The sequence below is a fragment of the Thamnophis elegans genome, chromosome 4, assembly GCF_009769535.1.
Source record: "Thamnophis elegans isolate rThaEle1 chromosome 4, rThaEle1.pri, whole genome shotgun sequence".
Lineage (NCBI taxonomy): Eukaryota > Metazoa > Chordata > Lepidosauria > Squamata > Colubridae > Thamnophis > Thamnophis elegans.
This window is the reverse complement of record NC_045544.1, coordinates 68,638,613-68,664,150: the sequence shown is the minus strand read 5'-3', so window position 1 is coordinate 68,664,150 and position 25,538 is coordinate 68,638,613. Positions and strand designations below refer to the sequence as shown.

At 38.8% G+C, this 25,538-nt stretch overlaps 1 protein-coding gene across 2 annotated transcripts in view; it reads right to left on the bottom strand.

Annotated features, from left to right (window-relative positions):
* The window catches only part of MTR (5-methyltetrahydrofolate-homocysteine methyltransferase), a 90,923-nt gene that overhangs the window by 63,179 nt on the left and 2,206 nt on the right, over window positions 1-25,538 (bottom strand). Inside the window, exons 2-9 of one of the 2 annotated variants that reach the window (XM_032216404.1) lie at window positions 22,157-22,368; window positions 18,270-18,359; window positions 15,715-15,784; window positions 13,574-13,666; window positions 13,092-13,198; window positions 11,334-11,393; window positions 9,534-9,628; window positions 618-718 (exon numbers count right to left, since the gene is read on the bottom strand). In XM_032216404.1, coding sequence (XP_032072295.1) covers window positions 618-718; window positions 9,534-9,628; window positions 11,334-11,393; window positions 13,092-13,198; window positions 13,574-13,666; window positions 15,715-15,784; window positions 18,270-18,359; window positions 22,157-22,368 — 828 coding nt within the window. Of the gene's footprint in view, window positions 1-617; window positions 719-3,177; window positions 3,266-9,533; window positions 9,629-11,333; window positions 11,394-13,091; window positions 13,199-13,573; window positions 13,667-15,714; window positions 15,785-18,269; window positions 18,360-22,156; window positions 22,369-25,538 lie in introns of those variants that run through there. The other variant, XM_032216405.1, reaches the window with a different exon arrangement.

Here is a 25,538-nt window from a genome sequence, read left to right as displayed (position 1 = left end):
CTGCAGTCAATAACACTATAACATTTTGAACAAAAAACCTGCAAACATTTGAATTATCTGAAGGCAACTCTCTTACTGAAGTTTTTCCTTCATAGTAATGTAAGAACAGACTTAGCACAAGTTAGCAAAGCAAAAAATACTTTTTTTTTGTAAAGGAAACTATTTAATTTTATCAACAGTTTATTCACAATTTTATCTCAAAGAAAAACTTTTGACCACAAATCTAAAACTGAAAATATCTGCATACCACGTTTAAGATTTCAAGCCTCTGATTTCATTTAAGTATGCCCATTTTGCCATAGACTAAAGTCACTTAATTTTAATGGTCACTGGTCATCTGTCACATGGTACAACCCCAAACAATAAAAATTTTGTTTAAAAAAAAACAAGTACCTAACAAAGAAAGTCCATTTATCCCAAATTTTATAAATGGTTCACGTCCGACAGGTTGACGTTATTCGGCATAGTAATTCATTTTGACAAGTTATTCGGCATAGTAATTCATTTTAATGCTGCTAATGGCACCTATATAAGATATACAGTATGTATCATGCTTTCATAGCACCTATTGTTTCAACTGTTGTGAAAGGGCTGAATTCACACAAATCTATGCATACCTGCATTGGGATAACAAATGATGTAAGTAGTTGTAGACTTTCCTATTGCTTCAATAAAAGGTCTCATTTCAACTACCCCCAAAGCACAGTTTAATCCAATGCTGCAAATACAAAAGAGAATACAACAAAATCAAGTTTGCTTTAATCACAAAACCATACATTTGGAAGTAGGCATTTAGGGAAATGTGACCAACTCCTTGCCTATGCAGAAATCCAGTTTAAAGCATTCCTAATAGATGATTGTTTTGAACTCATCCAGCAAAGGGGCACTTACTGATTATCATTTAAGTATGTTGCAATCAAATTACTCGTCAGGCATAAATGTGGTAAGTCATCAATTTTCTGCTGAAAATCCCAAACAACTCAATTTTGGTTTCATCTGTCCACAGTATATTTTGCCAGTAGTGCTGTGGAACATCCAGGTGCTGTTTTGCAAACTTCAAACGTGCTGCAATATTTTCTTTGGGACAGCAATGGCTTCCTCCATGGGGTCTTCCCATGTACTCCATTCTTGTTTAATGTTTTCCTTATTGTAGATATGTCAACAAAAATGTTAGCATGTGCCAGAGATTTCTATAGGTCTTTAGCTGACACTCTAGGATTCTTCTTTACCTCATGAAGCATTCTGCACTGTGTTCTTGCAGTCATTTTTACAGGACGACCACACCTAGGGAGAGTAGCAAGAGTGCTAAAATTTCTCCATTTGTAGACAGTCTGTCTTACCGTGGACACATGAACATCAAGGCTTTTGGAGATACTTTTGTAACCCTTTCCAGCTTCATGCAAGTCAACAATTCTTGATCATAGGTCTTCTGAGAGCTCTTTTCTGCGAGGCATGGTTCACATCAGACAGTGCTTCTTGAAACCAGTAAACCCACAACAGGTGTGTGTTTTTAAAGGGCAGAACAGCTGTCAGCAACACATCCAATATCATCACATTGATTGGAGTCAAGGTTGGCTCACTCCTGGCTCCAATAAGCTCTTGGAGATGTCATTAGGCTAGGGGCTCACATACTTTCTCCTCCCTGCACTGTGAATGTTTACATGTTATGTGCAATTAAACCATGGCAACATCTAATGTTTGTGTAGTATTATTTTCAGCAGACTGTGTTTGTCTATTGTTGTGACTTAGATGAAGTTCAGAGCACATTTTATAACCAATTCATGCAAAACTCCATGTAATCCCAAGGGGTTCACATACTTTTTCTTGCAACTGTAAAAATAACATACAGTGGGAGATAATACAAATGCCACTACTTCTGCAGATAGTAGATTAAACTCTTTTAGCAAAAACATAAATTCTAAATAGGGGACATTCTAAAAATAACAGATCTTCAAGTAGTGTAAACTCTACCATCTATTTATTTACATAAAAGCTAAAGCATACCAAGTTAAAAACAAACATTAAAACCAAAGGCAAAAGGGGGGGGGGAGGCAGGGACAGAGAGTGAAATATAAACTTCACAATTCAATTGTATTTTGCAATTTCAACCTTCAAAGCTAGAAAAAGTTGCTTAGGTTTGGCAGCCATATAAATCTTTAAATAAGTAATTAGAATAAGAAAGATTAACATCATCAGTGATTAGCTTCCTAGGCAGCAGCTGCTTGCTGGAGTTGCCAGGGATTCTTTATGCATAAAGCTAATTTAGTAACTAGGCAGGAATAAAGGTGAAAACATTATTGAACTACGTAAAATAACAAAAACAAGTCTGTAGAAGATAAGCCTCCATCAAGCTCTGGATTCACATATGTCAACTGCAAAGAAGCCACATGAAAGTTCCCTATAGGCTCCCTCTTCAGTGGCCTCCTGAGGCTTTCTGGGCATGGTTATACATGCCCAGTGATCACTACTACCAAAGAAAACTGAGCAGCTGCAATTCCTCTGAAGCTTTCAAGGAGCTGATCAGGAGAAACATGCCCCTCACAACAAAATACCTTGCCCACCTGTCTCTAACACGATTGTCTCTAGCTAGAAATCCTCCAGAGGTGGGGTGTCAACTCCCAAAATTCCCCATTCAGCATAAGTACTGCTCAGAATTCTTGGAATTGAAGTCTTGGTTGGAGGAAGAGCTACCTTAAATACAATTTGTTCGAACAGGAAACTAATCTTGACTACTAATCTTTATTTATTTAATTTATAAAATGTATATTTTATAACTACTCACACATGGCAACTCAGGGTGGCTTACAAGGATATAAACACACCATATAAAAGAAATAAAAAGAATAAAAAGAAAAATAATAAAATATAGATATAATATAGAAAATGGGCATCTCCCTCACCTTACCAAGGAGTGTGAGTCTTTAAAACGCTCTAAAAACAGGAGGAAAACAATAATCCTCCCTCAGTCTACGGCTGTTAATGATAAAAAGCACAAGCAGGGTCAGAGATTTTAGGATGACTGAAGAAAAGAAGAGAGTGAAGCTTTTCCTCATGTGAAAATAAGTAAAATTGAATTTATGGCTTCAGTTCTTATGAGGCGGTGATTCCCTGCACTTCCAATTCAGATTAAGCTTTAACAATCTCTCAGCAGGCTGCTTATTGCAAGAACATACTTACTGAAGGAAGATTCAGACAGATTGCAGTTATGACTGCTGGTGGAGTTTTTCATTTAAAAAAAAGGCCTGTGGCCGTCTTGATACCTAATAGTGCTTTGCTCACTGCAATGCAAAAGGTAAAAGATATATTTCAATGTAATACTGCATCTTCTAAAAAATATTGCAGCAGCTGTTAGCTTCTGAAAAAAATGTTCTGTTTAAATTGACAGTCCTATCAGTGGACACTCTTGTAATATTGTTAAAATAAGCCATTGAAGTCATTGACCTTACATTTTTTTATAATCCATGGGGAAGTTTATGCAATCTTTGATTCAATTTTAGACAGAGATTCTTCTGCTAAGAAGCAGCAATCTTTGATTCAGTCAGCAATGAAGGTTATATGAGCTCTGCTACACAAGAACTCACAGACCACTGCAAATAGCCGACTGAGAGGTTTAGCTGTAGAGTAATTATCCACAGCATATAGTACAGCTATACAGCTAGTCTTCACTGAACTGTCCTATGTTGCAACCATTGAAAGTTACCATGGTGCTGAACAAGTAACTTTACAAGCAGTTGTTGCACTTATGACCATCGTAGCAACCTCCCTGGTCAGGTGATCAAGATTCAGGCAATTTGCAACTGACGGGTGTTTATGACAATTGCAGTGTCTTGTGATCATGTGATTTATATTTGTGCACTTCACAATCTGCTTCCAACAATGGAGAAGCTGGCAGTAAAATCCCACATCATGGTCATGTGATATCTCACTTAATGACCATGGGCTACTGGCTTAGCAACTGTGGCAGAAGTGAGATCATAAGTCCCATCCTGGTTATGTGATATCTAACTTAATAACCATCGTTGCTTAGCAATGAAATTGCTAGGTGTTAAGCAAGGACTAATAATTTACCTAGGACAGTTGTCACAATACAAGACAATAATTAAGCACAAGGAACATTCTATTATGCACTGGGTATCTGTAGAAGCCAAGAGTATCATAAGAGATTAAATATATCCTAGAAATTACTTTCCACAGTCGGGAAAGACACTGAAGCTGAAAAGAGATCAGATTCTAGCAAGACAACAATCTGATAGATACTTTCAATCAACCATGAACTATATATAAAAGAAAAGGTAATGGTTTTTCAACAGTGTTCATTGACCCCAGGCTTGAACAGTACTGAGAAATCTCAAACATGAAATTGTACCCAGGGGGATATAAGAGTATTTTTGAGCTAAAAGAGTTTTTGCAAGTAAAAATGAGGGAACACATTCAAAAGCAAGAACAGACTCTTAACTGGCTGGAGGAAATATTGTGAAGTTGTTTCTTTTTGCAAAGGATGCCATCCAGCTATTACAAAGTAATAGTTAGAAAGCTGTCCAAACCTCTTCACTTGTTGTATTCACTCTTTCTCATTCAGAATCTATAAACACAACTGTATTCAAATCTGGAGAAAAAGTGAATGTTTAGCTTTGTACCACACAAAGATTATGTAATCTTCCGCTGCTCACTCATTTTTTTAAACATGCTATTTGACCAGAAATATCCCCATTTTGTATGCAGCTGTATATGTACCCTTCAATACATGCATACATTCCACATTTACTTTTTTCTACATAATCCATATCGCTTTTAAAACCTGGAGTAATTATAAAATTGGCTGTCATCAATTGTACAAAAGATCAATGATCTCGGCACTGCTTCACAAAGGCATACAATGATAGAATCGAAAATATAGCAAGGGTATATGTGGCTGCAAGTCATTCAAATAGTATACAGGTAAAGGTTCCCCTCACACATATGTGCTAGTCCTTCGCGACTCTAGGGGGCAGTGCTCATCTCCGTTTCAAAGCCGAAGAGCCAGCGCTGTCCAAAGACGTCTCCGTGGTCATGTGGCCGCCATGACTAAATGTCAAAGGCGCATGGAATGCTGTTACCTTCCCACCAAAGGTGGCTCCTATTTTTCTACTTGCATTTTTAACTCGCTTTTTAACTCGCCAATCAGAGCTCCCTTGTCACTTTAGGTTCTTTGCCCCATTACAGCATTCCATCTATCTTCCTACCAGCCTTCCTTTACAGATTTTCTATTCCTTCTTGCTTTTTCCTTTTTGATCCGTCATTTCCCCAAGACACAAAAACAGAGAGGAAGAGCAGACTTTAGCCTGTAACTGCTGCACTGCATCTGTGTAATGAGATGAATTAACTGCAGTAGAGCTTCACGTCAAGCATTTCCAAACTTTACCAGATGTGACAAATTTTGTCAACCAGGGACAAACAAAGCAGCTGTTCTAATTTCTTCAGCTGATAAACCTAAAGTACTCATCTGCTTGGCGGTATATATTAACTGTTGTCAAGCTGTAGGCACAGACTGAGGGAGAAAAACTGCAGATCTGTTTGGGATCATATCCAATGCGCAAACTATAGGGGACAAGGAAGAAAATCACCAAGCAAATCAAGATTATGCAAGTGGATAAAAAGTTGGTATATTGAGCACTTATAAGACAATTTGGGGACTTCCTGGGGGCGGAGCCTGTTGCCGAGGAGGGCTCAACCGAGCTCCTCTCAGAGATCTGGTTTGTATATCTAAATAAGATCATAGATATCACCCCTTTTTGGCTAAGAAAGGGGCAGGGAGTAGCTCTGTGTGCTAGGGTCTATTCGTAATCCACAGCCTTTCTCTTTTTTTGGCTGTGGACAGAGATTAGATCCAGCAGGAGCGGAGCTTTTATCTCCAGCCAGTTCTTCTCAGCTGCCTTTTTTTGCAGCCCTAGACAGGCGAGCCCCCCCCCCCCCCAGGACAAAGCAAAGTTGTTCCAAGCCAGGATTAATACGGGCGGGTCCCACTCCTGTGAGATTTATGCTTTTATTACTATCTTAATTACCAGCACCATTTGTCTTAGAGACTTCTTTGTTTAAACGGACTTCAAAATGGCGATTTCTCTCCGTTGGTGACTGATAGGTGATGTACTTAGCCGGTTTTACCTTCCTGCAGACCGCTCCTTAACAAAATAAACTCTTTTTTTTTTTTGGAAATAGAGGGGAGCGAAAGCGCTGTTTATTTGTTTATTTATTATGGCACCCAGGTCAAAATCGAAGCGTCTCTCTACAAATGTGCCTAAAGAATCTAAAGAATTTATACTGGAATCACAGCCCTTGTCTCCTATGCCCTCTACTGGAGAATTTTTAACACAGGAATTTTTCTTTCAAATGCTTAATGATTTTAAACAAGAAATCAAGGAATTCGTATTAGAGCTATATGATGATTTAAAGTTTAAAATTGACCAAATGAAGGTGAATACGTTTGCAGCCGTGTCTGCCCTGTCAGATTACTCTGCTGAAATAGAGAATAAATTGGAAAGCTTGGAGGAGGCTAATTCTAATTTGACTACTAATATTCAAATATTACAACAAAAAATTAGAGACACTGAAGAACAGCTCGTGATGATAAATTTTAATAGGAAGGCATTTGCAATAAGAGTCAGAGGACTCCGCGAAAAGGAGCGAGAGAATTTGAAACAGACCTTTGTTGAAGCCTTCAGCCATGCGGTGGGAAGCCCGGGACTTAACTTTGATTGGCAGATTCGGAAAATCTATCGCCAGAACTCGTTGGTAGCGGAACAGCGACAGCTCCCGAGGGACATAATTATATATTTTTCCACAAAAGAATCCAGAAACGCGATTATGCAAAAGTTTCATAATAACAGTCTGCGAGTTGATGACCAGGACCTGATTGTCTTCAAAGAAATACCTTTCCAGATGTTGAGAGCAAGAAGAGACTATGCCTTTTTAACTAAAGAGCTTAGAAATCAACAGATCCAATACAGATGGGAGGCCCCAGCCGGCATTACGGTCACATTTGAGAATCAAAGATTCCGTCTTAACTCTGTTTCGGAGGCTCGAGATTTCTATTACAAGACTTTGAAGGCGGGACTTCCTGATTCACTCGGAAAAGAGGAGAGACAAGCTGAAGGAGAAGGCAAGCGGCAGGCCGCGTGGTTGCAAGATGGAGGGGGTAGCCTTTCCTCCCTCGGAGAAGCAGAAAAGCGGAGATCGAGGATTTAGATATTTTAAAATATTTGCCAAAGTTGTGGACTGAATGGGGGTTTGTGACCTTTCTCCGGTAGAAAAAGCGGAACTTATTGGTGGGGTGATATTGATTGTATATATGTAAAATGAATGCGGAATGATTTATGTTGTTTAAATTCTGTTAGAAGGGATTACTTTAAAACAGAAGGTTAACTGATTTTTGTTGAAAGTAATATTTGAATATGTGGATTGATCCATGCTATTTAATTCTTATTAGAAGGGAAAGTTGGATGAAATTACTTTGAACTAGATCCTAAACTAATGTTTGCATAAATTTGATAGTGGTAAATATCAGACAAGCAAGGGATGAGGGTAAAATGCATGCGGAATGATTTACGTTGTTTAAATCCTATTAGAAGAGAAAGTCGGTTGGGATTATCTTAAGATAGAATGTAAACTGATTTTTGTGTAAAGTAATACTTGACCCACGCTGCTTAAACTCTACTAAGAAGGGAAAGTTTGGTTAGATTATTCTGAATTATTGTTTGAAAATGAGGTTAAGAAAGATTATTTACGCTGTTTAAATTTTATTAGAAGGGAAAGTTTGATTATATATGTAAAATGAATGTGGATGATTTATGTTGTTCAAATTCTATTAGAAGGGATCACTTTAAAACAGAAGGTTAACTGACTTTTGTTGAAAGTTTTATTTGAATATGTGGAATGATCCATGCTATTTAATTCTTATTAGAAGGGAAAGTTGGCTGAAATTACTTTGAGCTAGATCTTAAACTAATGTCTGTATAAATTTGATAGTGGTAAATATCAGACAAGCAAGGGATGAGGGTAAAATGCATGCGGAATGATTTACGTTGTTTAAATCCTATTAGAAGAGAAAGCCGGTTGGGATTATTTTAAAATAGATTGTAAACTGATTTTTGTGTAAAGTAATACTTGATCCACGCTGCTTAAACTTTACTAAGAAGGGAAAGTTTGGTTAGATTATTTTGAATTACTGTTTGAAAATGAGGTTAAGAAAGATTATCTACGCTGTTTAAATTCTATTAGAAGGGAAAGTTTGATTATTCCTCTGTAAAGTAATATTTGAATATGTGGCATGATCCACGTTGCTTAAACTTTACCGGAAGGGACTATTTTTGGTTAGACTGTATATTGATGCCTACACAAATCTGTATAAATGTTTATCTGAATACAAGGCTAAGGAAGAGGAACGGGAGAGTCTACAGGAGGTTGGGGTAAATAACAAAGAAGTAAGAGACGAGAATAAAATATAGATAGAATGACTTATACTATTTAGGCATAGATAAAGATGGGTGGCTGAGTTCAACACAAAGAGTTCTTTTTCCCTTTTTTTTTCTTTTTTCTTTTTTCTCTTTTCTTTCCTTTCTTTTTTCTTGTTTCTCTTTCCTTTAATATATTACTTTTATTTTTAATCCATACGTATACAAGATACTTTAGACAGAAGGCAGTGCCAGGTGTGGGCCCTGGGAAGTCGGGGGGATTAGGGATGGGGATTCATGGGGGGTGGGTGGGTGGGGGTTAACATAGTCTCAATAAGAACAAGAATGTACTTATATACGGTTGTTGTTTTTTTCCTTTTTTGTTTTTTTTGGTTTTTTCTTTCTCTTTTCTTTCTTTATATTTTTTTTCCTTGGTTTATTTTACTCTTTATCAGATTAAACAACACTTGAATAAAGGCATACACCAAGGAGGGAGGTAGAGGGAAAGAAGAGGGAGGAGTAAGGAAGGAGTAAGGGGAATGTAAGGAGGGCGTGTTGGGAGTAAGGGGAGAAGGAAGGTTTGAGGGGAAAGGGAAGTAGGAGGGGAGTGTTAGAGGGAGAAAGGAAAGTTGGAGGGGGTAGATGGGGTGTATGGAGGATGGAAGTGTCAGGTGGGGTTGTGAATGATGAGTTGTGTTTTCCTTTTTTATCTTTTTCTTTTCTTATAGCAAATACCCTGTATATAAGTGATTGCAAAATGGAATGTGAAAATGAATAAAATATATTTTAAATCAAGACAATTTGGGGAGTATGTGTGCGTGTGCCAATCCCTTTTCAGCTGTCAAGAAACCATACTAAGAGAGAGGCCTGGCAGGATTTGATTTCTCCAGATATCTGCATTTTTCCATGGAGAAATGCATCCTTTGAAATTAATGATTTCTCTGAAAAAAAGCCAGTGATGTTAGACTGTGGATAATCTGAGCAACAGCAGCAATTAATGACCCTGCAAGCTCCTTCTTTGGGAATCTCTTTTAGCAAAATGGTTATAAAATCTACTGCAGCTGCAATGCTTATTCTAAAGCATATCCAGGGTGTCTGTTTTCTCACCAAAGGGGCTGGCTGTGAGATACGCTGATGACAAATGCTTCCGCAGTCTGCCCAGAGAGAGTACGGCCACTTTTATCGACAATAGTTCCTGATACCTATGGACCACAAGGAAAAGAGTAGGGAGAAAGTCAAAACAACAACATTAAAAACAGAGCAATAACACATGCTAAACTGAAATTAACTTTAATGCTTCTGTGGAAAACATCGGACTTGCCACAAAATTGGAAGTGAGTAGCTGTTTTTTCCCCTACCCCATCTTTCTTCAAATCCCTTCTTTATTTGGGGAGCACAGTATCTAGATCCCTTCTATGCATTGGGGGGGGATGGGAGACTACAATACCCACAAACCCCAGCCACCCTTGGGCTGAAGCTTCAGTTCACCTTAAAGGGAACTGCCTGGAGAGGGCCGCTCTATCCAAAAAACACATCAGGATAAATTTTTAATCTGTATTCAATACTCAAAATGAATTTTAATGATTTTGCTCAAATAGGGATTTTTTTTTAAAAAAAACGGTCCATTTTCTATAGCAGTATGAGAATATGTCTTTCTCCTCATCTATCTTTTATTCCTATGTCAATCCTTATGAAGCTTGACATTTCTTCCGAACATAGCAAGCCTTTTTTTAATTAGGGGTATATTTCTAATCTGGTATACAGTGCATATGTTCACGTTACCCCCCCAAAACCACATGAAAACCACTTAAGGTCTCTATGGAAACAATAACATATAGCAGAACCAAAAGTAGCAGCGATATCAGTTCAACAGACTATCCTCTGAATTGTTGTACATATCAAGTTCTTCTCCATTAAGCCTACCCATTGTGCCCTAAAAATATCACAAGCTTATAAAAGCAAAATGATTGGTTTTTCCCTTGCTATCCTTGTGCACCAAATGCCCTCATGTCAGCAAAATAATTTGGGGGATCAAGTGCCAAGAGTCTGTGGAGAATATATGTGTTAAATACCTGTTCTTCCTTTAATCAATGACAGATGTTCCCTACTTGAATTATCATCTCCCAGCTTCAGGTCACAAGGTGCAGAGGACAACCCCCTCCAAAAGCACCTTGTTCAATCAAGGATAGATGGGATGTAACTATCTTGTCAAAACATCCAACTACCCATACCTGTACTAGGCAGGCTGGCTGCTCTAGGCAGGAGAAGGAGGTGTTGCCTGCTATCTGTATGGAGCAGTGGGGAACAGGAAGCAGTTCCCAGTTGGACCGCAGCACATTTAAAACAGTAAACATAAAAGCAGCAGCTGGGGAGAAGAGGGGCATTCCAAGACTCAGCCACAGCTACCCTCTGAGTTAACTGCACAGAACTGCACACTGAGCAATATTATTATTTATATGTATTTTTAGTATGCAGAGACTCTGGGCAGGAATTAAAATATTTTCAGACATGTAAAACAGACAAAATATGCCACACGTTACAGTTGCTAAGCCCACAATTCAACTTTATCGGCTAATGAAGCCATAACTTAGTGTGAAAATTACTCGGGATTCAAGGCTGGCATCTTCCAAGGGAAGATAATTAGGAGGCTAGGCAAGATTCTTATAATTTGGCACACTGGTAATATTATTGAGGGGGACATTTTCAGACTGCTCTATATGGCAGGTCATTCATTTATTATCATTTAATATGATTATAAAGCACATATTGAAAAGAGCAAGCTAACACACAATATGTGAGGTTTCCAAAACACACTGTTCTTGATTATATTAACTCCTGTATAAAGAAGGGAATGTACTCTTTTTCAGAAGAACTGGATAATTTTAAGTATAATTAGAATATACTCACAAACAGGGGTCTTGGTTCATATTCTTCTTCAAATAACTTTTGGAGAGCAAAGAGAGCTGCCTGTTCAATGAAAATATCATGATAAATTAATTATTTTTACTCTAGGAAATTCTCATTTTACAGATATGGAAGAGAAAGAGGATAAATTACCACTAATGAAAGTGTACAGCTCAATCCTGCTCCAAAACATGCATACAGACAGTCAAGGAAAGTATGCAAACCAGAGTGGAGCCTGCTGGACATTTGCAACCAAAAGAAACACGCTGATCTGTGTCTTCTATTACAGGATTCATTACAAAATAGACCCTGAAAGTCCATACAGAAACTGAATCAGGTAAGATGCCTTAATAAGACCTCAACTCAACTGAGCACAGCACAGAGAACACACTGGTAAATATAAAAAGAAATTGCAATATATCTCAAACTTTATTTTAAATCCCAAATTAAAGCTTCAGTCAGGCTGGAGTATGAACTTCACAGAGATCTTCAAGGCTCAGAGAGAGAGATTAAGGAACGTCCCATATTATAAACCTTATCTCTAATGCAAACTAGACTAAAGATTCAGGTTTGACTCTATTTGCTTCACTATACTATCTTGACTTTGTACAAGAATTTCAGAAAACAGATAAAAGATAATTGGGTCCCTTTTTTTAGTTCCATTTCTAAGACTTCTCTTTAGTTAAGGTAAAAGTACTTTTTTTTTTTTAAATTTCATGGCATAGATTTCCAAATCTGAATTTCCAATACCATAAACCAGGGGTGTCAAACTTGCTTGGACACAGTGGCATCATGTGACGTATTGGGACTTTTTCCCCTTCGCTAAACCGGGTATGGGTGTGGCCAGCGCATGACACATCCAGCCTGCGGGCCGTGAGCTTGACAGCCCTGCAATAAATCATAGGGCAGCAGTACTCAAAACTTCAGTTGCCCTTAAAGGGGAGTCAACCTCTCATTTTACAGTAGAATATGTGAAAGCACACTGATTAGTATATGCAATGACTTCCTTTTCACATACTGTATATACTCGAGTATAAGCCTAGTTTTTCAGCCCACTTTTTGGGCTGAAAAAAGCCGCCTCGGCTTATACTCGAGTCAGTGAAAAATTTGCCCGAAATGGAGGAGAAAAAGGGGCGGGGCCATGCCGCTGGGTGACACTCGTGAATGGCCCAGTGCCCCTGTGAGTTTCCCCTCCCTCTGTGTCAGTTTGCCGCGCAGCGCGCACCGCACCATCCCCCCTCCTCACGTTCTAATGTAATGCAGGGCTGTCTTACGATTCCCCTTCCTCCCCCTCCTGCCGCTCCGCAACGATGTCCCACCTCCTCCTTGTTATGGCAAGCAGCCACATAGCGATGTCCCACCTCCTCTGGTACAGTGATCCAATGATAGGAATCACTGTGCCGTGTGTCATAGGAGGCGGGACATCGCTCCCGCGGCTGCACGGGACATCATCATCACAGCGGGACATCAGCATCATGAGGTGAGTGAAGTATTTCATTGAATACACCGCTAGTTTACTGTTTTTCTTTGAAATAAATATTCAAAAACATTATTGGTATCTATTTTTATTTTTGAAATTTACCGGTAGCTGCTGCATTTCCCACCCTAGGCTTATACTCGAGTCAATAACTTTTCCAGTTTTTTGTGGTAAAATTAGGTGCCTCGGCTTATATTCGGGTCGGCCTATACTCGAGTATATACGGTATTATTGGGAATGGACAAAATCATTATAAACTTCTAAGATTCTACTTAAAACCTCACCTTGGCATTGGCTGTATCAAATATGGTTTCCACCAGCATGATATCTGCTCCACCATCTAAAAGACCTTTGGCTTGTTCAGTGTAGGCATCCACCAATTCATCAAAAGCTAAAACACAGCAACAAATAGTTACAACAATGAAAAATGTACTTTCCAGTTTCAGCTTCAAGTTAAACCTGCATTATAGTTCCTTATTGTTTGAGGTAGTACATGAGATTGCTAGCATCAGATGGGCTATCAGATATTACTAAATGTTTGCTAGGTTACTTTAAAAATGCCTGAGGCTTTTTTAATGTATCAGTAATTATGAACTTATTAACTGTAGCCAAACATGAAATAAAATTCAAAGTGAGAAAATCTTCAGAACTGTTGAATGTTTTGAGTCAATATGGCAGAACTGCGATTAGAACTAAATTGACAGAAGCAGGTAAAGCCAAATTAATAATCATTTTCCGTTTTAAGATTATCAATGGAAATACTTACTAACATTCCGATAATCAGGATTTTCCACTGATGGGGAAACAGAAAGGGTCTTGTTTGTGGGGCCCATCGCCCCAGCAACGTATCTTTTACTTCCTTAACAAAGAAAACCACAAGGATAATAATTAAATGACAAGCTTTAGATTGTAAGACAAAGAAATGCAAAATAATAGACTACACTTGATTTTATGGTCTTCATTTGTATGTAATTATGAAAAACCATGACTGCCTTCCAGAGATTAGATGATCCATTCTGCCAAAAAATTTCTTGCTAGAGAGACCGTTTTTGAGTACAAAGGTCTGCTTCTATTGATCTTCATACACTAATTGATAATATTGACCATTGTTTTAGGTTATGAATGAACAAAATCCTGAAGTGAACACCAAAGATAGGTATAGGCAAATTGTGACCCCAGAATTACAATTGGCCACTGAATTTTCTTTCAGCTCTAAAAATGGTACTGCCATATTTTTCATTTCCTACCGTTTTTGCAATAGGAAGCCTATGAAAATAATAGCATAATCCTAAAACAAACTTAGCACCATTTTAAGAAAAAAAGCCCAATTATCACCATTTTAAGAAGAAAAGTCCAAAGGCAGGAAAAACTTAAAAGAAAATGTTGACTTCACACTTAAACATGGAGATCTTACTTACTTTGTGTTAAGACTTCACCTATTCTGATATTGTTCCCATTCCAAATTACTAAGGGTGGCTTTGGTCAAAGTCAATATTTCTGTAATGGTTTTCTTTTATAGCAGCAATGTTTCTCTATGTTCTACATCAGTGATGGCGAACCTTTTCAGCACTGAGTGCCCAAACTGGAATGTGTGTGCATGCGTGTTCATGTACATGAGCCAGAGCGCCAGAAACCCGAAGACCAGCTGGCCGGCACACGCATGCCTGTTTTTTTGGCCATTTTCCGGCGCCCGTGAAGATCAGATGCATGTCGGAAACCAGAAGAGCAGCTGGTGACAGTGCATGTGCCCACAGAGAGGGCTGTGTATGCCATCTCTGGCACACATGTCATAGGTTCACTATCACAGCTCTACACCATGGATCCCCAACATCGAGGCCATGGAATCAAACCATGCAAGCGACGGGCGAGCACATGTGCAGCTTCATTTGTGTGAGCGACGGGCACTTGGGCTCAGGAGCGAAGCTCTGTTTGCAGGAGCGGTGAGTACTCACCCTGATACAAAACTATCCCTTTTCCCCTTCCCCCCTCTCCCGTGGGCCGCCAAGATGGAACGGTTGGGGACTGCTGTTCTATGCTAATAGCAAGTATGTGTGGATCTGAATGGGGAAGAACAGACTTCAGGTAAATCTAGCAAAAGAGAGTGGCTTTAGATTTTATGGCCTCTTGGATCTGGTGATTTTCCATCTTTAGCGCTAGGGTAGCATAGAATCAATAAACAATTGGGAAGTTCTCCTAGACTCACGGCTCCTGTTTGAAGAGCAGATAGCACTCCTGTTTGAAGAGCAGATAGCACCATGATCTCACATGGTGTAGAATTACACACCGTCTTTGTATTGTGTAGAATTACACACCGTCAGGATTCCAAATAACATCCAAAATTAAATCAGAGCCCAAGGCAAAGTATTGCTCAAAGTTCTAATTTATTAAGAGATTCGGATTTTCCCAGATGTGTCAACATGATACACACCTTCCTTGATGCTTTGGTCATCTTGTGAGTAGATTATTGCAAATGCTCTCTACAACAGAATTGGCCTTAAAGAGCTTCAATTGGTCCAAAATACAGCAGCCTCCTTATGATCATATTACATCTTTGCTCCGCAAACTGCATTTATTATTTCACACAATACTGAAAGCCATCAGAGCTTGGACTAGAAAATTCAGTTTGGCATAAAAATACTAAAGGGAGATTCAAAATATCAAGAACTACTTAAAATGGTTATTGGTAAAAAAACAAAAATCAAAAAGTGCTGCTAAAATACAGGTAATTATATTTCAAAATTCCAGGTGGACAGCAAATTAGGTAACCGCTCCTATGACTCTTAGGTGCTTTTCAAAATTCGTTGGAGGAAAATTGTAATAAAGTGATTTAAAACCACAGTCAAAACTACATTTGCAAGCCTAGATAACTCATGATACAAATGCATATCAGTGTGTCAAGTTACTCACCTGTCTCTGCAGTAATGTCATCAGCTGCTTTTCGAGCTATCTGGGCTGATGTTTTATTTAATCGATAAGCCTAATAACAGATTGGGAGATAAATGGTAGATACAAAAAAAAGAAAGAAAAAGAAAACAATAATCTTCATTTGCATTGCATTGAACCCTCCATTATACTTCTGCAGTGAAAAGATCTTATACAGAGGCTCCTAATGTTATCACCTATCTTTAACAGTCTTCAGATTGTCTAGACTCTAGAACGGTGGTTCAGAACCTTTTTTTAGTCATGCCCCACCTAAACATCTCTAAAATCCTGATTCCCCCCCCCCGCCCCCCATGACATATAATTCTTACTTTACTCAAAAAGTGAACTCTACTCATGTGGAGGAAGCCTAAAAGGCCATTAACTTGATTTAAACAAGGTTCAAATTTCCCCCATTAAAAATCAAATTGCTCCCCCCACCCATGGGGTATGGCCCCAATGTTGGGAACCACTGCTCTAGAAAGACCAACTGGCAATAACTAATCTTAGGACCGAAAAACTAATCTTAGGACAATGAAATGAAACAGAGATTATGCCAGTTCACCCTAAACAGATTTTTTTTTTCACCTTTAGGAATTTCTACTTCTGAAATGAATCAAGGTGGGTAAAGACAGAACATGGGCAAAGAAAGATTTACATATGGCGTTAAGCCGAAATGAGATGTACATATTTCTGACATAGTGGGATAAGTGAGCCTGATCAAAGAGCAAAGCAGATTCTTGAAAATAGAAGGAAAAAAATGCTGCTTCTTGGCCTCATTAGAAGACGCAGAGAATTTGCAAACCCATGGATTATTCATTTAACACTATAATTCAGGGCTCCTGGTTCATGGACCGGCACCAGGCCGTAGCATGCCAGAAACCAGGCCGCGCAAATAAGCAAAACCCCATCTGTGGGATACAGTCAACAGGCAAAACTACGCCCCCTCCAGTCCACGGAAAAACCTCTCCCCAAGGAATCACTGCTATAATTCACAATCACCTCCAAAACAGCAGTGTTACAGATGAATTTATCTCAAGGATCTGGAAAATGATGTCAACTAAAAACACAAGACAGGATTAAAAGCAGCCTTCTGGAGATGATTCATTAAAAAAACACTCATGTCTTGGCTGCTATTCAGATCAGACAACAGGATATGAAAGGTGGCAGAGTCTTGCAAAGATGCAAACATCGATCATTGCCGATATGGCATCTGTTTGCTTTTTTTCAAGAAGAAGAACAAAAAAAGATCTTCACCATTCAAACCGAATATCTTAAAGTCCTCACCCAGATAACAGCATTTTAAAGATTAATTTATATAAACCCACTACAAAGCAAAGGGATGTGGTGGCTCAGTGCTAAGACGCTAAGCCTATCGATCAGAAAGATCGGCAGTTCGGCAGTTCGAATCTTTAGCACCGCGTAACAGAGTGAGCTCCCGGTACTTGTCCCAGCTTCTGCCAACCTAGCAGTTCGAAAGCATGTAAAAATGCAAGTAGAAAAATAGGGACCAACTTTGGTGGGAAGGTAACAGCGTTCTGTGTGACTTTGGTGTTTAGTCATGCCAGCTACATGATCACAGAGATGTCTTAGGACAGCGCTAGCTCTTCAGCTTTGTAACGGAGATGAGCACCGCCCCCTAGAGTTGGGAACGACTAGCACATATGTGCAAGGGAAACCTTTACCTTTAGTACAAAACAACATTGTACAAGCATCAACAGTAGTGGGAAAGGACAAATATCCACAGTAACGAAATTGGGAATACAGGTACTCCTCGATTTATAACAGTTCACTCAGTGACTGTTCAAAGTTACAACAGCACTGAACAAAGAGACTTATGACAGTTTTTCACCTTTGCACTATCTCCATGATCATGTGATCAAAATTCAGATGCTTGGCAACTGGTTCATATTTATGACCATTGCTATGTCCCAAGATCATGTGATCACCTTTTATGACCTTCTGATAAGCAAAGTCAATGGGGAAGCCAGATTCACTTAACAATCAGGTCATTCACTTATCAAATGCAGCGTTTCACTTAACAACTAAGGCAAGTAAGGTCATAAAATGGGGCAAAATGTCACATAACAAATGTCTCACTTAACAACAGAAATGTTGGGCTCAATTGTGGTCAAAAGTCAAGGGCTACCTGTAATCAAGCAAAGCACTGCTGTTTTTGCAATGAGGCTCTTTCAGCAAATGATCAAGTGAGACACGAGTGGCAAGTGAATGGTGGATTACCGCCACAGAGTTAATCCTTATGGGTTATTTCCTGTTGTCCAATCCTAATTTCCAAGACTAAATCATATTTTATCAAAAGTAAACAAATCAAAATCACACTACCACAAACCTAATAGACTTCTTATACACAATTTATATTTTTCCCATGAATATTTATGCTGCTTCAAAGCATCCCTCCCTTCCCAATCTAGTACAATCTAGACATATTGGTCTCAGTTGCCATGATTCCCAGCCAGCCAGCCTGGTCAAAACTGGTCAAAGGAAAACCCAACCTTGACAAGCAAGAAATCCAAAACTCTCACCAGATGTTCAAGGCTGTAATCAGCTTGTGCTATTTTAGTGCTGCTGAAAGTATTTGTCTCAATGATATCAGCACCAGAAAGCAAGTATTCCTGTAAGCAGAAAAGAACAATTGAATAGCAGTAGCAATAGCACTTAGACTTATAGTATATACCACCCTTAATGCTTTATAGCACTCTCTGAGCAGTTTACAAAGTCAGCCTATTGGCCACAACAATCTGGATCCTTGTTTTACCAAACTTGGAAGGATGGAAGGCTGAGTCAACCTTGAGCCAGTCAGGATCGAACTGTGGGAAGAGTTAGCCTGCAATACTGCATTCTGGCCACTGCATCACCAGGACTCATACTCCATTAGCTCATACTTCCAACTGAAGCTTGTAAATCCAGATAACTGAGAATGGGAACCAGATACGGGCAGGGCTTATTGAAAAAGGAACATTTTTTTTGGGGAAGTATAATCTAACCTTCCCTACTATGGATTTTAATTCAACGGGGATCTGTACCAGTGTTTTTCAACAGAGTACCAGCTCTAGAACAAAGAGGGTTAGGAAAAAAGGTTCTTATCATTAGTCTGGAAATAACAATAAGCAACAGTAGTATTTGGAGAAGGCCTACAGAGCAAAGTTTAATTGCCTTCAGGAATCATCCTAAATAGCGCTATTGTTGGGGACATACTTGAAAATTAAAGCATCATTTACAGTCACCACCATATTTCCCTGGGTGTTATATTATTTTTTGTTCCAAAAGATGCATCAGGGCTTTTTTCCAGTTAGGGCTCATTTTGGAGGAAATACGGTACTAAACGCATTCGTCTGGTTGACGATCTTAACTGGGGCTTATTTGGGGGGTAGAGCTTATATTACGAGCATCCGGAAAAAATATCCTACGGCTTATTTTCTGGTTAGGTCTTATTTTTGAGAAAATATGGTAGATGCTGCTTGAAATCTGTAGACACATCTATATACTTAAATCTGATAAACTGAAGAGCAACACAAATCAAAGTTCATCTATAATTAAATTATTCAACAATCAGAAAGCAGAACTTACAGTCAATGGCTACTGAATAAATAGTTGCTCTAATCAAGCCCAAAGATACATTATCAATTAGCAAAACACTATCTACTATAGATTACATATAGTTAACAATTTGTCTACCATTATTGGTAAAGTAACTAGATGTAAAACAGGACATTTCCCTGATCACTTTTAGTTCTGTTATTAATCTTTGAGATTAGAGGAAAAGCTTTAGAAATCCTCTCAACTGCAAACTCAGCTTATGTTTTTTTCATTATTTGAACAGCAGGAGAGGAAACTCTACGGCATATTATACAATTAAATTATAACTGAAAGTGGCAAAAGAAGCAATTCCTGTTTCATATTCATGTTGTTATACTGTACAAAGAAATGTAGTTATATTTCAGATTTGGATGCTTCAATATGACTGTCTCACTTTAAACTCTTGGATTTGTTTTCCCCCTCAGCAGTAAAGAAAATAAATGAGGACAAAGGTAATTAGAGAATGTTGTATTTTAATCAAAATGCTACCAGGAAGAATTCCCAATTTAGATTTTCAGTGAAATTGGCTGATGGCTGAATATATTTCTTTGTGTACCCAGACCAGTGGTGGGTTGCAGGCGGTATGCCCAGGTACGGGAGTACCGAAGCTTGCCTGAAGCACCAGATACCGTTCCGGTATGGTGCTCTGGGCACCAGATACCGTTCCGATATGGTGCTCTGGGCACCAGATACCGTTCCGGTATGGTGCTCTGGAAGGCCCACCCGCCCGCCCAAGCTCCTTGCCGGTCTTTTAAGTCTTCGGTGCTTCTGCACATGGCATGTAGAGCGCCTGTGATGCTCCACTGAGCAGCTGGAGCATCATGGAGGCTCGCAGAGGCGGTAAGATGCATGCGCGCGCTGCGCACGTTCATGTGGACGACGCCAGGCCCTTTCCAACCAGAACGGGATCCGGAACCCACCACTGACCCAGACTTTTTAAAAGTTAAGAAAATATCAATATTTTCAAATGTTATTTCTTTTGAAATAACTTCTATAAATATGTTATATGTTTTTGTGTATTTGTATCTGCAATTCACAAAAGATAAAGGCACCAAATGTTTTAAAAAAACAGATCCTGCGGTAAAACACTGACACATATTACCAATACAAAGATGTGCTAGTATTTAAAGGCTCAAACCTGGGTAATTGTTTTGTAACACTAGTAACTTCTTCGAAATCGGAGAAACCCTACCCTTCCCTTCCATTCCTGTTTGATAGTACCACTTAAGCACCAAGGAATTACAGTGTAAGGGCAGGTTGCCAAGCCTCAGAGCCAAAATGTTAATAAAGGGCACCTTTATTTTCATGCTGCATAAAGAATCCCCAAATAATATGAAGATTCTGAATACCAAACTTGGAACCACTTGGTATAGCAGCGATGGTTAACCTTTTCGGCACCAAGTGCTGAAAGTGCAGCGCGAGTTGAAGCACCGGAACCTGGAAGAGAGCAGCTGGCTGGTGTGCATACGCGCCATGGCCAGCTGCACTTCCGGGTTCCCTTTGCTGCATGCACACTGGCCAGCGGCTTTCTTCCGGATTTCACCACGTAGCCTTTGTGCGAAGACCAGCTGGCTGGAGCGCATGTGCATGCCGAAACCCAGAAGACAGCAGCTGTCCACTGTGCTTTGCTGGCTGAAGAACTCTGGCAGTTGAAGTCCACAAGTCTTAAAGTTGCCAAGGTTGGAGACCACTGAGCTAAGAGACAGCGAATTACTCTCTCTCAGCTCAATGCATGCCATATTCAACCATATTAATGGATTGTTGTAGAAAATAGGAGGAAAGAGCATTACTGTATGCAGACTGTCTTTGGGTGTACAAAATAAAATGTGGGGTGTAAATCTGATCAATTCCTACACCCAACACCTCAAAACTTCCTTCCAGCTTGCCTTTCTCCACTCTAGATCATCACAGCCAATCTTCTGTCACTAAATCCCCAATTTCTTTTTTTTTTCAAATGGTCCTCTATGTACCCTGACATTACTTCCACCTAATAAATTATTCTAATATATGCACAAAGCAGGAGGGAAACCTTTGAATCTAATCAAAGGAGTAAATAGTCTCAAGGACTATTTACTTAGTTCAATAGTGAAGTGAGAATCAGTGCATCTAAAGACCTAATTCTGCAATGAGTTAAAAACAAGCAGACCTCATTTCTAACAGATGCCCAAGACAGTTCCAAATTGCATACTATTTCAGGGGTCTGAAATGGCTGGGTAAAGCCATTGCCGAGACAGAATATCAGATTACTTTTTCTGGTGAACAGTGCAGAAAGTATTTTTTCTAATATTTCTTATACTTTTTTGTTTTTAACCAGGGACCTTGGAGGATCCTCATCTTTCAATTAAATAGATGAAGAGCTAAAATCTATATTATTCTTAATGCTTTTCAGCCATTTATCGGCTCTGAGGGATCACATATGCAAATAAATAGGACTACAGCACAAAATAGGGATTAATTAATCAATGTATTTTCAAAGTAAGAGTAAAAAAATATAAGCATAATCCAGTCCATTCAAATTAGTGAAAATGTTCCATCCTCTGATTTACTTTTTGTTGCCTTTTTCACTGAACAATACTCAGCAATCATCTTCCATTTTTGAGTAAAGGGCCCATAATTGCACTCTATCCATACCACTATTTCTCAACCTCAGCAGTTTTAGGCTGTATGGGCTTCCACTGCTAGAATTCTCCAGCCAGAATTCTGGGAGTTAGGTTCACACAGTTTAAAGTGACCAAATAGACCATGTGAATGTAGCTCTCAAGAGTTGTTATACATGTCAGAAGAAGCAATAAATCCTTTCAAGTACAAGACTCATAAAAAAACCTGTACTCACCTTGTGAATTTTGTAGATGATATCAGGCTGAGTTATGCTCAACAGGTCATTATTTCCCTTGAGTGGTTTCAGGTGATCCTTAAATTCTTGACCTCGAAATTCTTCTTCTCCTAAGGAATATTGCTGAATCATGGTCCCCATGCCTCCATCCAAAACCATAATGCGCTCCCTCAGAATGGATTCTATTTCCTCTTTCAGGGTTTTTTTGAAAACTGTATTATGGCAACATTTGTAAAACATTAAAGCAATCAGCATCTCTCCTCGCAATCAATCATAGGCTCTAAAGCATTGAAGATTTTGGACATGCCATCCTGAATTGCTTTAGGAAGGCAGATATACATTATATATATACACACACACACACACACACACACACATATATAAAATCTGTATTGTTGCAACTAAAACAAGGACACAAAAGTAGCTTATGGGAGTGACTTAAATATGGTTTAATTAATTAGGGTGAATCATTTTTTTAAATTGATATATGTATTGTTATAAAGCTTTACCTTAGTTTTGAATGTATAAAATTGAGTATGTACGTATATGCAGGTCTGCCAGTTTTTAAAGTAATGCTGAACAATAGTTTAAAGTTGATAAAATATTATAGACTAGATATGAAAATATGAGAATGAATGATGTATTATTCCCCACACAGCAAGGGAAGCGGAGATGGTTAAAATGTTTCTTTTATCCAGATAAGAAATGATATTTAAATCTGTCTCTAGTTTGAAAATGCTTCCCGGTTTTGTGCTGGCAATGAGGGGGAAATAATGAAACCTTGATTTTGTTTTTGTAAATTGGACAGGTTTATTGTTATAGAAATGTCTTGAATATATTGTGTAAAAGCAAAAAGTTGTAGTTACCCTTGACTGTGCTAAAGAGAGTCAGAAGTTGATGCCTTTTTCTTTTTTCCCCATTACACTATACCCCTTCTTTTTCCCTTCCTCTCTTCTTACTTTTCATGTTTTTTCTTTGTATCTTATACTTCGATAAACTAATTAAAAAGTTGTTAATACAAACAAAAGTAGCATATGGCCTAGCTAAATTCTGAAAGGGTGCTTACTTAAAGATTAACACACAGAGATCTCTAAGAACCTAGTATTTCCAACACAAGTAAAAAGCCCCAGATTAGAGAAACAGACATTTAATGTTATTTCAAGTTTAGAAATACTTTGGCCACCTAATGAGAATGAACGACTCACTGGAGAACCACCTAATGCTGGGAAAGATTAAGGGCAAAAGAAGAAAGGGACAACAGAGAATGAGATGACTGGATAGAGTCACCGAAGCAGTAGGTGTGAGCTTAAATGGACTCCAGAGAATGATAGAGGACAGAAATGCCTGTAAGTAGAAAATAGCAAGCCTACTCTGTGCTTGTTGGTTTTGTACTAAATTGAGTTGAGTTCAACTTTCTCATAAATAATAATGCTTTTATTTCTCTCTCTCCAGTGGTGGGTTTCAATTTTTTTTAGTACCAGTTTGCTCACGTGCTCGATGCTTCTGTGCATGCGCAGAAGCATCTGGGTGGGTGGGCGGAGCCACTACCGGTTTGCCCAATCCGGGCCAAACCAGGAGCAACCTACCTCTGTCTCTCACCCTTCCTCCCTAATTTATAGCAAACTCTTGGCAGTTCACAATAATAAACAAAACATAGTAATATCAAAACCCAAACAACTCTTACAAATTCATCAAAAGTTCTTCATGACCTAAGGCCAAATTACCTGAGAGACTATTTATCTCCATTTATTGTACATCTCTCGGTCCAAAGAGGTTAGGCAGAGGGGCATGCTTTGAGTCCCATTAATTGGCAATATCATCTAGGGCAGTGATGGCTAACATTTTTGTCCTCGTGTGCTGAAAGCTCACACACATGCACAACAGGCGTGCCCACACCCATAATACAATGCACCCCATTTTGGGCCTAGCAGGCCTCCCCAAAGCCCCCTGGGACTAAAAACAGGGTGGGGGGGCGCACACACCTGTGCTTCCCCCCCCCAATGTGTTACAGGTGTTATGTTGGCCTTGTATGCAGCTTTATTCCTCTCTAGCATTCATCACTTGTTGAGTGATGCATTCCCTGCCTTCTAGGATTTACCTCTATCTGCTCCTGTGAAGCACTTCCTGTTCCTGTTGGATTTATATAGTTAGATTCTTGATGGCTTGTATAGTGTTTTAACTGTGTTTTGATTATACAACATGCACTGCAGAGACCCAAAAATCAGCTGGGTGGCAGGAGGTACATGCACATGCACAGTAGAGTGACGGCTTGCATGCCAGCAGAGAGGCCTCCACATGCCACCTGTGGCACATGTTCCATAGGTTCGCCATCACAGATTTAGGAGGACAAAGAAATAGGCCGCTCACAGTGCCTGGAATGATATCCATCCACACAAACATTGATTAAAAGGGCTTTCACCCTGATGTTGTTCAGGAAACTATTTTGGCTATTCTCCCGGTCCTCAATCGATAATTGAGACCCAGTTGGATAGGGTTTTTGTTATTGATGAAATGGTTTTCTTTGGGGTACTTAGAATTTTTTTGTTTTTATTATTCTATTTTATTATAAAAACAATGTTCTTGTTGATTAAATACATATATTCTGGATGCATTTCTCTATAATTTCTGCTTCCATTTTGGCACTTACTTGCAGACATTTATTAGTTGTGAACTGATATCATCTGAAAAAAAAAGGAATCAATGATCTATGTTTCTGTCTGATTTGCATGCCTTGACAAACATAATGAAACATAACTATCTCAAAAGAGAGATTACAATATTTTTCCTGAAGCCTTATCACATTCCATCCACAGAATGGAACACCCCAGCACTACAAGAGATGTCTTTGGGATATTTGTTAAACCAAAGTATTTACTGAACATTAGGATAAAATGAAATTCAAGAAACCTTAGGGGAAAAATATATCAAAACCATCATTTCATTTTTAAAGTAGAAGAGGTACTGGTATTGAAAAAGAAAGGAGTGTTCCTCCTTCCAACCTATTTATTAACCTATTTATTTACACTTATATTTATTATCTTCAGGGGTTTATTTTTGTGCCATTTATAACTAATTCCCTTCCCCCACCAAGAGATAAGCTGACTGAGGGATAAGATAGGGAATGTAACAAAACAGCCTGAAGAAGGACAAGATTACAATAAAGAGCAAATGCTTCCATCCTATCTTATCTTATAATATTTTTCCCCTGAATATATAAATAAGCTTTTTTTTCAAAGAAGAAGGTCTAGAGGAATTCTAATGGCAATAATATCCTACTAAGTATGGCAGGAAGTCTTGTGGAAGAACATTTGGGAACAGTAGAATTTCTCACTTAGCGATCAGGTCAGAAGACTGATGCCAATTTACTGTACAGGGAGTCCTC